This window comes from Triturus cristatus, chromosome 4_1 (genome assembly GCF_964204655.1).
Source record: "Triturus cristatus chromosome 4_1, aTriCri1.1, whole genome shotgun sequence".
NCBI lineage: Eukaryota > Metazoa > Chordata > Amphibia > Caudata > Salamandridae > Triturus > Triturus cristatus.
In genome coordinates this window covers 1011915995-1011930653 of record NC_140585.1, presented here as the reverse complement: position 1 = coordinate 1011930653, position 14659 = coordinate 1011915995, and the positions used below count along the sequence as shown (strand labels likewise).

At 41.7% G+C, this 14659-nt stretch overlaps 1 protein-coding gene across 1 annotated transcript in view; it reads right to left on the bottom strand.

Moving 5' to 3' along the window:
• LOC146855976 (neurotensin/neuromedin N-like) overlaps positions 1 to 14659 on the bottom strand; it is a 142060-nt gene that overhangs the window by 13748 nt on the left and 113653 nt on the right. Inside the window, exon 3 of the mRNA XM_085650691.1 lies at positions 1424 to 1648. Coding sequence (XP_085506817.1) covers positions 1424 to 1648 — 225 coding nt within the window. The remainder of the gene's footprint in view (positions 1 to 1423; positions 1649 to 14659) is intronic.

The following is a 14659-nucleotide window of genomic DNA, read 5'->3' as shown; positions in this document are numbered from 1 at the left end:
TATCTGTATTTATCCATATTTATTTTGTGTTTTGCGTATAAATGAAGGTGTAAAACTGTACATTTCCATTTGTATTTAACTGATAGACGCACACTTATACTTTGATGTCTGTCGTGTTTTAGCTATTTAAGCTGCCAATTATTACATAACAAGACATCCACTGGAAATACTCGCATTATAACACAAATGTATATTGGCACATCCAGTTTTTTAAAGAAATGTCATCCTGTTTTTTAATTTCGCATGCTGGACATCTGCTCAGCTGTTATGCTATAATTCATTAAAGACAGCACGGAGAGTCACTTAAAAGCAGCACCATTTTCTGTATTTATCTACTTTTAAAAATAAATGCAGACAGAAAACACATTGTTTTCTGTCTGTATTTATAAGGAAAAATCCGTAAAAATGGAAAACAGAGAGCCTTAATTATGATCTTAGGGAGATATAACTACAAGGCCACATAAACCCTCCATGTGTGGCTTTTCACGGCCTTGTAGATATGGAGTCAGGCGAGGCAGCGCAAGTTGCTGCCTTGTCTTACTCTGCACCAAAGAGGTGTACCATGGGTGTTGCTGTGGGTGTTCCCACTCAACACCTATGGAATTTGGCGCTGCACCAGATTTACAATATCAGGTATACCTGGGGCAGTGCCAAAACCTTGTGCTTCCCTAGATCAGGCTTAACAAGGTGCAATGTTGCTCTTATTTTACTCTTTTCACATGTGCTGCATTCTGCAGAACACAGAAAAAGACATAAACGCCTCTAGGATCACCTTTCTGCATAAAAACAATTGTCCCAAAAACACAGACACCCTTGCACCATCGTGCAAGGGTGCTTGCATTGGTGCACAGCTGCAAAATGTGTGCCGGAGCTGGCTGAAAAGACAGGATGTATCTTGTAAATACGGTGCATTCCTGCCCTTTCGAATTGGTGTTGGGCAGCACAACAAAATGATTTGCGGCGTTGCCCTACGCCAATTCTTTGTAAATATGTCCCCATGTCCATGGCCTGCAGCGAGGACCATTGCTTTGTTTTTCTGTCCATGATCACTGTGCTTGTCAAGGCAGTCATGGACAGGACAAAAGAGCATGTAAATATCACAGCTCACTGATAGGCACTTTACAGATACGAAAGGATGAAAGGATGAGTCGACAACTCAGGATTCAAACTTTGGTCTAGTTTGGACACAATTCAGCAGCAGGTGGTGACCCACTGCAGCTATCCTTCTGGTTAAATATTGATACTGGGAGAAACATCCCTACCCTGCAAATCAGTGTAATCTTTTTAACTTTATAAGTAAGTGAATTTTTTTCCATCCTATTATATATTTTCAATTCATGGATCAAAAACAACATCAAAATAATGACACATTTTCAGAGGAGATTTGGTGTCCAAAATTCAACTGGCGTACTTCTTTGTTTACCTCCCAGTACTGCAGTCCCCTGCTGTGGCATATTTTTTGAAGTTGAAATACTGTCAACATGGCTTCCAAGTTAAACCCATCAACAGTGTTTGGAAACTGTTTCCTCATAACGAGCTCCTCATCTGCTTCCTCTCCTGTTTCCTCTGCTTGACTGTTTCTGTTGTTGATGAGACTGCAGATACTTAGCAGGGTCGTCTTCCAGAAGGGAGCTCCTGCTTTGTTCACCTAAAAAGGCAGAGAGATTACATGAAGATAAGTGATCATGGCACCAGTACCTTTAGCACAGCAGCAGGCTGCTTCTGACTGTCCAGTCATATGTTTCTGATCACGATGAGCAGCTTCACATAGGAGATGCACCGCTGTCTAGCTGCAGCAAAGCTTCCTGGAGCCAGATCATGAACAGTGGTGATGACTCAGCGGTAAGCTTTTGCTTTTTTGCTTTTGAGGTGCCTAAAGTTCATACATATAACTAAAAAATGCTTGAGGCTTCTAGATGCAGAGAAATCCTTTGATTTGGTGAAGTGAATTACTTGAAAACTGCACTTCAGGAAATGCATATTCCATGCCATTTCATCAAACTGACTGAATCTCGGTATCAAACTATATTATGCAAGGGGTGTCAGTCAAATGTTGGTCATCAGTGTGATAAACCTGCAACCCTGTGGACGAGACCTGTAGAAATGTAAGTCGAAAAGCCATTGTGTAATATAACCATGATATTAATTCCTCCTTGGTATGCCATATGTGTTATGACTGTTTTGTCAGAGCAAAACAAGTTATTGAATTTGGAGAAGTGCGCCTCAATGGTGGAGAAGTGTGGCTCAATGATTAGAGCGGCAGACCCTGATGCAGAGGTCTGGCCCGGGACCAGGGTTCAATTCCTCGCCTCGGCGGGTCTTGGGCTCAAAATTCCACGGACCTGATAATTCTCGCCTCGGTACCTATTCCAATCATGGAGTCCCACTCTGCAACTCTGGGCAATAGCTTGCTTAATCTCCACAATGGCCCCCACAATGCTAAGGATGCCTGGCCTCCACCTTGGGGGTGCCCAGGAGTGGACGCCTCACAGGGAAAGCCAGGATGGGTTCCACAGTGTTATTCGTACAAGCGCCTTTAGACCCTTGCGGGTGAGTAGTGCGCTATACAAGTATTAAATTTACATTTTACATTTACATTTACATTTGCTTATTTATTTGGAATTGTCAAACATTATTCATTTTCCACTGCTCCACCTTAAGAAAGTTCAGGAAATGTTCTCAGTGACCAGCTGCTATTGGACAATCATAGATGATGAGCTCCCCCTGTTGGAGGGGCGCCTGTTGGAACTACCCTCTTTTCGGGCACCACTGGCACTGGGTGGGGCATTTAATGTCCCTCTATGTGTGTTAGAAAACATCACTGGCTCATTCAAGCAGACTAGGACACAGAGAGGCTCTTGTGTGAGGGAAGAAATAAAGGTGCTATAGCAGAGTTTGGATTTAGTGGACATCCAAAAGGTGAAATATTCAGAATGTCAGGAATACACACTTTTCATGCACAGCGAAAATACCTTTAAGTTAAAATACATAGCAATGTACTCTACTTTTATCAGCTCAGGCGCCTATGTATGTCCTATTCTGATTAGGAGGCCATATGATCATAAATCCCTTCAAAGCTGGCTGACATCATAGTTTTAAGATCCTGGCATAGTATTGAGAAGTAAGTGGGTTCTCTCGCTACTACAGTTTTGGAATTTAAACTGACTAAAGCTTGGAGATGTTTTTGGATGAGGTTGAACCTCCTTTTGCCAAGTCCAAACACATTAAATTGTGAATGGGAATTCTCTTCCTTTACAACTGTATGGAATCGCAATTCCATTCGTTTTTTCCTCTTCTGTCCCCGGGTGGTAGAAACCGCCTAGCATGTTGCACTTCTCTGTCCAACATACCATGGGTTTAGAAAGAAGTAGATTTTACAAGTCTGACGTAACTTGGGTCTTAGAAACAATAGGATTGCGTACAGCATACTAAGAAGCGATACTAGACAATGTATCCACTTCACTGTCTCAAGGTTCCTGATGTATATGTGCGGGCTTATACAGAAGAAGTGGCCTATCTGATGAACTGGGGGATTTCCCTGCTATTATATTTTGATCTCTTCTTAACTGTATTTTATTCTCCAAACGTTTTTTATTGATGGATTTTATTGAGATGTACCATATTGAACTTGTATATTAACTGTAAATTATATTTGGTGACTTTATTGCTTTTGTGGGATGTGTTCAACATGTTCTTTTATGGCCACGAGCTGAAATAAAGATTTTGATGATGAAGTAATTTAAAGATTAAACAATGTTTTCAATAAACTCGGATTTGTAGAGCACGGCTAATCACTTGTGAGGGTATACAGGCGCTGGTGCTTTTTACATACATAGGAACTCTGTTGGTGCAGAGTGGTGTGGAATGCATTTAAGACCTTTTTCAGAGGAACAGTGATATCGAAAACGGGCAAGAAAAAAGGAGTTAGAGATAAATGTCCTGTAGAGTACGGAAGCCCAGTTTAAACAGGCCCAGGACCTGACGGCAATTGATCGTGAGGAGGAAAATGTTATCCTGTTACTAAGAGTGTGTGAAGATGTGCCTCTGCAAAGGCAGCAGATCTCAATGACATCCCAGATGAGATATACCAACTTTTTGGAGCGTAACTTGCCCTTTGGCAATATTTTAAAAATATAGTAAAAATACTCAGGCACATGACCCGTATAGGCCAGAACCCTGACCTGCAAAATCTGTTAAGGTAAGATAGCAAAAGTGCTGCTTTCAATGCAAAAATCGGAATTCCAATCCTGTTTTTTTTTTTTAACTCCAAGCCACCAAAAATGCACTGGTTCTGTCCTCTTATGTTTACAACAAAATGCATTCTGAGAGTTGCAGTACTGATTCACTTCAGTTGCTCGAATTGAATTTATAAACGAAAGAATTGACTTGCAAAAGTCAAAGGGCCCGATTCACAGAACTAACTTAAGACAAAATCCTAAACTTACTACCATTTTCGTATTCACAGAAGACACCTACTCATTTTGGTATTCACAGAAGACACTTACTCACTTCGGTATTCACAGAAGTTAGGAGTCCTAACTTTAGGACTCCTAAATGCCTTCTGTGAATACCGAAAGTCTTAAAATTAGGATTTTTCTCAGTTTAGGAGTCCTAAAGTTAGGACTCCTAACTTTACTACTACTAAACTGAGCAAAATCCTAATTTTAAGACTTTCGGTATTCACAGATGGCATTTAGGAGTCCTAAAGTTAGGAGTCCTAACTATACTACTACTAAACTGAGAAAAATCCTAATTTTAAGACTTTCGGTATTCACAGAAGGCATTTAGGAGTCCTAAAGTTAGGAGTCCTAACTTTACTACTACTAAATTGAGAAAAATCCTAATTTTAAGACTTTCGGTATTCACAGAAGGCATTTAGGAGTCCTAAAGTTAGGAGTCCTAACTATAGTACTACTAAACTGAGAAAAATCCTAATTTTAAGACTTTCGGTATTCACAGAAGGCATTTAGGAGTCCTAAAGTTAGGACTCCTAACTTCTGTGAATACCGAAATGAGTAAGTGCGTTCTGTGAATACCAAAATGAGTAAGTGCCTTCTGTGAATACCAAAATGGTAGTAAGTTTAGAATTTTGTCTTAAGTTAGTTCTGTGAATCGGGCCCCTTGAGTAGAGCATTGCATCCGTGTTAACATGGAATCATTTGGTAACCTTGCTTTTGAATGTGGTGGAGAAGAATTGGCACGAGCTTTGCCCTGATGGGGCACCACATCTATCCTGTAATAAGTGTATCTGAACTCAATTTTACGTTCATTTTAGGAAATCTATACAGTGTGGTTTGTCATTGTTGAAAATGGGTTCCACCCAAGTAGCGTGCCCAAATATTTTGCTTTTTGATCACCTGGTTTTAGACATTTACAGTGGTTGACTCTCACTACCTGAGCCTCCCTCCCATTAATCTCATGATAAAAGGAACTGTGCATGTTTATCAACAGTGTACGCATTTTAAGATGAGGGCATTGTGAGACAGCTAGGGTAAGCAGCACTGGGCTTATTACATGTGAATATGTGTGCACACATGCGAGCACATGGGTGCTGGCTGCACATCAGGAAACTATAGTTGTTCGCACAGGTATTTTGCTTGAGCAAGTTGTAAACTGCAAATCTGACTTATCAAGATACCTCTTTTGAAAGGCTAACCCTTAATTTTAAATATTATTTAGTCACCCATATGTAGACCTTTTTGCTCATAAAGGCAGGGTACAGATATTCACAAGTAGAGCATATAGAAATTAATGGACAGGCCAATCTTTTTATGTGCGGAGTTCTCTGACCTGACTGGTGAGTCTCTGCAGTTGAAAAATTACCATTACCTTGAAGTTTGTGGATAGCAAAAAAATAGTTAACTTACACAAAAGTGTACGTTTACCTTTGTGAATCAGGTCCTATGTATCTGAGGTTTAAGTATCCCCATAGAGTAGCATTAGTAATCTGACAATTTGGACATGAGATAGTAGAGATAATATGATTTTTCATATTATTTCAAGTCTTTTTGTACATTCTTATTAATCCATGGTTAACTCTTAATTTAGTCAAACATATTGCTTTGCCACTAACATTTTACAATATTAAATGAACTACGAATATTGAAACTCTATACAAATCGAGAGTTTCCCTTTTAAATGACATGATTTAATGAGTCTACTGCAATAAATTCCTAGAAATGTAATGCAAAACATAATAAGTCACTTTGGGCTTTATGTAGGTAGCCTTACATTTACCACTTCATAAATACCGAATTTTACCGATTCGGTATTTATGAAGATGGTGAATGCAATGTAGGTAATCAGTCGGTAAAAATTACCGAATCGGAATTGGTCGGTAATTAAGAATCGGTATTTACCGATTCGGTAATGGTAACTGGCTTCCCATTGATTCCTATGGGCCAGGAGGCCCATAGGAATCAATGGGAAGCCAGTTACCATTACTGAATCGGTAAATACCGATTCGGTAATGGGGGGAGCACAATCAAGGGTGGCAGGGTGTCACAGTGACACCCTGTTGCACCCCTGATTCCTGCATGTGTGCACATGTGGCACACATACATGCCCTAAGGGCATGTATGTCTGCCACATTGCACACTTCTAAGGGCCAAATAATGCTTTTTCTAAGACATTCGTCATTTACCACCAACTTTTAGTTGGTGGTAAATAACGAATCCACACTACACCCACACACTCCCCCTACATCCCATTTCAGGATTCGGTATTTACCGAATCGGTAAAATTACCGATTCGGTAATTTTACCGATTCGGTAAATTACCGAATCCTGAAATGTCCCCCCTACATACCAACAGCCTGAATACCGGTCGGTAACGGGATTTTTACCGAAAATCGGCCGTTACCGACCGGTATTGGGCTACCTACATATGGCCCTAAATGTTTGAAATGTTGAAACAGACATGTTGACATTAAGGGAAGGTCTGCTAGCTTATAGTCAAAGCTTTGCTATCACACATTAGTAAGATCACTGTGCAAACAAGATATTACATTATGGTAGAAACATATTTTGCAAATATTTGAGCATTTCAGAAATTGTGACTGAAAGAACAAGTGGCAGGTGAATAGACAAAGCATGTGATTGATAAGGTTTGGTGTCCAAGGTTGCACATATGCACTACAGTTTAAATTGATAAATCTTATAAGACAGAGTCCTCAACTAAACACTAGTAATACTAGAGTCCCTGATTACACTGCCTGACTTCACAGACTGTGGTACTTACTTGGCATGGAGCGATTCTCCCTCTCTGCAGCCCACACATTGGAGTCATACCCCAATATGCGGGAGCCCCAACTAAGCATTCTTGCAATGGAGTTCAATGAGCTGACATGCCCCAAGTATCTCAGACTGCTCCACATACTCCCGCCCACCTCAGAAAAGGTCTCAGAGGCAGCACTACAACGATCCACACATGGGTGTTGACTGCACCAATACCAACTACTCATCAGTGGAGGAAAGGACAGCCCTATTATTGCACACTGGGGGAGTGCACTTGGGGAGGGAAGATTATTAGATTTGTTTTGAGGAAAGGGGTGTTTGAGATTGAGTTATTTTCTCCTCAGGTCCTAATTCCTCTTCTAAGGCTATCACCACCAGCCTCCAGGTAATAGGCATCAAGGCTGTATCATGTATATTTCCCTAACCCCTGCCCTTTGTTCACATCACAAAATCGATAAAACAGAATTGATCCATAAATTGATAATTTTTAGTCTTGATTAATGTGTGTGAGAGGGATTTGTATTCTTTTTTATGGCGAATGATTCTCAAAAGTTACTTAATTATTATTTTCTTCCACTCCTAATTGTGGTCAGCTAAACAGCCTATATTCACAGAGTACGCACTCTGTTTTAAAACACACACACTTATGCTGACAGCCATGCTGAAAACACAAATTCACAAATAGTTTCGGCAAAAAAGGAAAGAGCAAAAGGAGAACAACAATATGGGATTCATAAGTTATTGTGTGAATTATTTGAGTAGGTAACCATAACTGCTTTATTTCAGTGGTTTGCCAAGTTTCAGCCAGAACCATGACTCAGGGATCGATTTGGAGTTTGGCAGACAGGGTACTTTGTTGCAAATGCGATATAGTATCCTGCCCACTAAACCCCTGTCCACCTGTCTTATTTAGAGCTGAGCGGACCTTTATTATTCTGTCGATGCTGACCCCCATTGACAGCGTTGAAGGAACATTCCACCAAAGGCATGATGGAGTAGGATCCGTCAGAGGAAGGATATTACATCATATTCACTATTTAAGGTGGACGGTGTAATGCCTTTTTTGATAGTATGACATTGCTTGGAAAAACGTGGTGATGAGGGCCAGAAAAAACAATAATGACCCCCACAAACTGGGATAAAGCATCCAGAATGTGGGGGTAATTTGTGTTTTGTTTTTCAAAAACAATCTCCCACTTTGGGAATTTGTTTCATAAAAATAAAAACACTTTAAAGGTTTGGAATATGTCAGTCAAAACTAAAGGCCAACGTACACCAAACGTTTTATACATTGCAAGGGACTGCCGTATGGCAGCTCCTTTCAATGTACAGAGTTGTTCGCTGGGCTGATGGACAACTCAAATTTGACCGGCAAAGTACCCTCAGAATGCTGGAAATAATGTCCTCACCGATCTTGAGGGACACTATTCTGTCTCCTAAATCTAAATTGACCTTCCAGTTGTTAACTGTACCTTTTCATTGAAATATATATATATATATATCAAGGCTCCACGGAGCCGAAACGTTATGACGACAGCCTCATGAATCGATTAAAATAAGCACTTTACCAAAGGTCCGTGTCCGCGAGTGTTTTTGGAGCTATAGATGTCTACTACGTCTTCCACGCACCAGTGATTTCTGGATATATATATATATATATATATATATATATATGTGTGTCATAATTTTTGTCTCGTCACCCTCTCCCCCATTTTGGACTGATGCTGGTTGCTACTGACTCTGAAAGTGCCCTGGGTTATGCTAACCAGGCGCATGGCCAGTGCTGTAACCTCTAAAGGTATATGCTGATCAGTATAATTTCAATTAGTAAGGGCAGCCTACCTGTAAAGCCCTGGTATATGATAGATCATGTAGGTTTAGAGGCCCCTATGCACTGCTGTGGTGTCCGATGTCATTTTAAAGCTCAGCCTGCCTTGCAGTGTGGTTTTGAAATAAAACTGTGTCCAAATTTGACTTTGGAATTAAAAGCACTTCCAAAGTCCAAGTCTACCTTTTCAATTATTTATAATCCACCCCTATGGTCTGCCCTAGGTGCCCCATGGGTTGGGTGCATAATTATAAAAAGCAGGAAGAATATAGAAAATGTTTTATATGCCCTGGTTGGGAAAAACAGCTAAAGTAATGTTTACCTAGTGTACTGCTGCTAGCCCCATAGGGTAACATGGCAAGGGCTTTAATAAAACGTAATATAGTCTAATTTTGGATTGGAGCTAGCTAGCCATAGCATTCAAAATATAAAATGAATAGTTACATTAAGCTCAACAACTTGCCATGGTTGGAGTTAATATAATTGTAGCAGGAAAGGGGTTTTCTACTTACTGTTCTGAAGTTACCTAAAGCAACGCCGTAGCATCTTCTTTTGTGGGAGCTAGCATTGCTCCCACCCAGTGAGCAACTAAAAATGCAGCTCCCTGTGGGCAAGAGCAATATTTTCATGTTTTTCACTGCCTGCTTCAGTGCGGGCAGGGAAAAATATGAAAGTACGCTCCCAGCAGGTGGGAGCATTTTTCATGCTCATTCTGGCTAGGACCAGACTTAGTGTCAGCTCTCGCTTGGCATGAGCTTTGAAATTGCTCCTGTCAAGAGAGAGCAAGCACAGGTTTTTCTGCCTGCACCAGTGCAGACAGGGAAACCGCTATGGTTCTAGGAGGGGGGCCATGTAGACCTCCTCACTATTGAAAGCCAGTAGGTAATATGTATATATGACCTACTGGCTTTCAATAGTGACATATGCTAAGAGAGATGAAATTTCATGAAGAGCCAGGCTTAGAGTACAACATAAATTATTTAAAAAGGAAGCTGGGAACGTTTGGTAAATCCCATGTTTTAGGTGGTGAGCAGCCCCTTTATATAGAGCGCCCTCCAACACCATGAAAATCTGAAGCTGCTCAGAGTGTCGATGGTGTTATAGGGTGCTCCACATAAGCATGAAAGGGTGCTCGACATCCCAGCTTCCTTTATCATATATATATCTATACATATAGCTATCTATATATCTATATCTATATCTATATCAATATATATATCAGCAAAGAACTCTCCTCACTCGTGTCAAACCAGCTGAGTACAAGGGAGCACGGACCACGGGATTCTTGTCAAATATCTGCTTGTTTATTCAGAGAACTCAGACAAACAAGATATATATATATTATCTACTGGCGGTCGCCAGTAGATAGTTATAGTTAGGACCGTGTTTCCATAGGAAATCAGCAACATTCTATTTGGAATAACTTTGGCGCCGGTTGAGGAATCCTAGCAAAATTTTCAAAATAGGTGGGGCGCTCCGCTCCGCTCCTACCCTGAAAGTCTCGGGGTGATTCGTCAAGCGGGGGCCGAGAAAAAAGGGGGGTCCCAAAACACGTTTTCCCCATGCATTTTTCCATAGGGACCTTTAGTTCAAGGTACAGCCCGAACGGCTGAACAGAATTACTTGAAATTTGGCAGAGAGGTAGTCCTCAGGTCAGGGAAGTGCTTTTTGCAGGTCTGGCGTCAATCTGTTCAGTAGCTCCTGAGAAAATCAAAAGTAAAATCATATATATATGTGGGCGGAGCCTAACCACACATCTCATCCTGAGATCTGATTGGCTGTCAGCACTTCATCCAAGAAGTGTTGGCAGCCATCTTGGGACCAATATACATGATAGCACCTCATTAAAAAGCATTGCAGTTAATAGAAGGTTTTAAGACTTTAGTTACATTATAAATCATTTGTTGATGGTACCATACTCATTTTAGGAATTGTGGTATGTTCTAAGGTGATTTCACCATGTGAAAAAGCCTTCTGCTGGGATATCATGATTGAGAGAAAAATATTTTCTCATGCTTTTCCCACAGAGGTTTGGAAGGTGATCTATAAGCTAAACTGAGAGCATATTTTCTCTAAATTCACATTATCTTTCTCAGTCATGTGAGAATGAAGTCTGACATTCTCAGTAAAACATGTACATCCAACAAGGGCAGAGACTGTCAGTTGATTCCTTTGTGTTCTACTGCAGCTTCCCAGAGTGTTCCAAAGAACAACTAGAGCGCTAACAGTCATACTTATGATAAACGTATGGCACACCAGAAGCCATCTTGCTTGGATTAAAGTGGTAACTCTTAAAACATTTAATTTAAAAAGGAACAAAATGAGGGGGTTCATTTTTCCATAAAAAGTATGATTAGTGCTGCAGAAAGAAAAATTAGGGCACATTTTGAGTGACTTCTCAAATCCTCTTCTATTTCATAAAAAAATTCTGACATGCAGACTTAAACATGCACTTTCAATACCAGCAGCAGTTTTCCCTGGTGAGCAGTAGCTTTACTACAGTGATCTAATGAGCAAAAAGAGTGCTAACATTCTGAATTTATGGCAAATGTGCGACACATCTGAATGCCTTCTTGATGGAATCAAAGTAAAAAACTGAAAGTATTTCCTACTGAGGAGACTGCAGTACATGAGGAAATTAGGAAACTTCATAACAAATAAATCTCCCAAAAGACAAAAGAGCCCAAATGTAGCCCAAAATCACCCAGATGTAGCCCAAATATAGCCCAATGACAGAAGTGTGCAAAACACTTATTATTTTGTGTTTTTGCAGTGTTATATAGTGCAGACTTGTCAGGTATTGGAGTGCTTTACATGAGCATTGGTTACATCACACAAGAACAAATTCATTTTGGTTGTAGACATGGGGAGACTAAGTAATTTGACCAGAATCACAGAATGTCGAGCTGAAGCAGAAACTCCAACCTGGTCCCCAGTTGCAAAGTCTGCAGTTCTGGAAGTAACACCACATCCTCTCCCCTAAGTGCAACATTTAATCAAGTGGTCAACTGGATAAAAAAACATAAAGATAACAAATAATTTAAAAGTGCTTTGTCGCTATTTGAAAACTCAGAAAATAAGTCCTTATTTTAGTCTTTTAGAGCACTAACCATAATTTTGATGCCAATAAGACCCTCTATTATATGTAATTTCTAAAGGAAATGCTCTAGGTATTACAGTTTTGATGACATCAAGATGACGTCAGGCGTTCCACACTTTTGTAATAAATATAGAATGTTAGCAATCTAGTTGTTCATTAGGATACTGTTGAGAGGCAGAGGCCAGGGGCACGGACTCTGAAAATTGAAGGCAGGTAGGAGGGTGCAAAGGCAAAAATTTAACCACACTGAGCAGGCAGGAAGGGCCGTGGCAGCACAACAGACTATGGAGGGCAGTGGAAAGGGGGGCAGGGGAAACAAACCAACAATACAGGACTTGCAAGAGAGGCTGTGGCAATGTAATAGACCATTGTGGCAGAAGGAAGAGGCAATGGTAGTACAACCATACATGTCAACAGACCCGATTCAGCCAGGAAACGTCTAATGTTTTTAAGCTCAAATGGGCTTTATTTGATCTATCTCCTATCTCCTCTTTTTCAATGTAACTCAAAGGGGAAAATCAATAACCCAGTTTTTTTTCAAAATCTCCCTCTTACCAAGTTCAAAATGTTCGCAAGTATGGTACATTGGATCATGGAAGGAAATGGGGTAGGGACATGGACTTGGATAACAGAGGACAGGAGGGACATGGAGAGGTGCACCAAACTGACCCTGCAGGGCAGGCATCAGGGTTTGCAGCAGCACAATACACCACACAATGCATGCGGGACGGGAGTGCAGCACAACAATCCATAGAAAGCAAGAGGGAGGGGACAGGACCATGCACATGGACAACAGAGAACAGAGGGGCAAGAGGCAATGGTAGCTAGCTGACCATAATGGACAGACAGGAGAGAAAGCTGCAGCATAACAGACCATAAAGGGCAGGAGGGATGGATCAGGGGCATTACAATGGAACAGACAAGCCAGGAGGGAGGGAGTAGGGGTCTGCACATGTAAACAGAGGGCTGGGGGCAAGGGGGCAGGGCAGGAGCAGCAAGATAGCCATGGAGGTCAGACAGGATGGGCACTAGAAGCAAGACACACCATGAAGAGCAACAGTGAGACTGTGATGGCATACACACAGATCATGGAGGGAAGGTGGGAGGGGTTCAGGGGCAGCTAACTGACCACACAGGGAAGGTGGGAGGGGCCATGGCAGCACAGAAGACCATGCATGGCAAGTGGGAGGGTTAGTGGCAGCACAATGGCTATGATGGGCAAGAAGGAGGGTGCAGGGGCATGCACAAAGGACGATGGAGGATAGAAGGGAGGGTCAGGACCTGTGCACAGACAAGAAAGTTCAGGGGAAGGGGCCTCACAACAGACCGCATGGGGCAGGCAGGAGGAGCAGTTGCAGCACAACAGACCAGGGAGGGCAGAAGGGTGTGGCAGTACAATGGACCATGTGGACAGGAGGAAGAGGATAGGGGCATGGCATGTGGACAGGCAGGGTGGAGGTGGCAGGGACAGGTTACAGTCATCTGACAATGCTAGGCAGGTGGGAGGGGAGTGGCAGCTCAACAGAACACTCAGAGTAGATAGGAGTGGCAGGTCCATGGAACATGGTGGGCAAAAAGGATGGAGCAGGGGCATGCACAAAGACATCGGAGGGCAGGGGAAGGAGAATAGGGGCAGCAAGCTAAGCACAGAGTTTAAGCAGGAGGTCAATGATGGGACATAGAATTGGGCAATGGAGGGCAGGAGGAGTGGACTGGTACATCATACTAAATTGAGGGCAGTGGCAGCACATCAGACCATGCATGGCAGGAGGGAGGAGGCTAGTCCATGGATTCACACAACAGAGGATAGGGAGGAGGGGGATGGGGCAGCAAGCTAACTGTTCAGAGAATGCGGGTATTAGGAACTTTATTTTAAAACGTGTGTCTGTGCGAACTACTTAAAATATGAACAAGTATGCAGCATAATCTCACTTTTATTCAGGAAGAAGAGGACGTTTGTGACTGTGACTCCGGGCTCACTTGGCAGAAACACCCCTGATCCTCCACCCCCAAAAATGTTTAGGATTTATGATGAACGTCCATATAGTTTATCAGAAATTGTCTCTATGGGAATACGTCATTGGTGTACACTGGGAACCTTTACCAGGTGCATGTATGAATTTGTGCTATCAGTGATGGATAAGTTTTAGGACCAGTGTCCTCCATGACGCGTTTCACTCCTCTTGGGAGCTTGATCACATGATGCGTCTCCAATTACTGACTAATTTTAAAGTGAAAAATGTGCACAGTCAGCTATAAAAAACAGGCTATATATATATATATATATACACATCATCATAGCTTGCCCTTTGTGGAAAAAGCCTTCACAAGTGAGTTACGCCTCTCAATGGTGAGTATAACCAGTAGGGCGGCACCTCATTGCCCCAACTTCTTGCCAAATGCGTTTTGGGCTACAAGCCCTTGTTCACTGGCACGCACAGCTTTCACACACGGATATTGCAATCACCATTTTTATTTCAAAATAAGCCCCGCCTT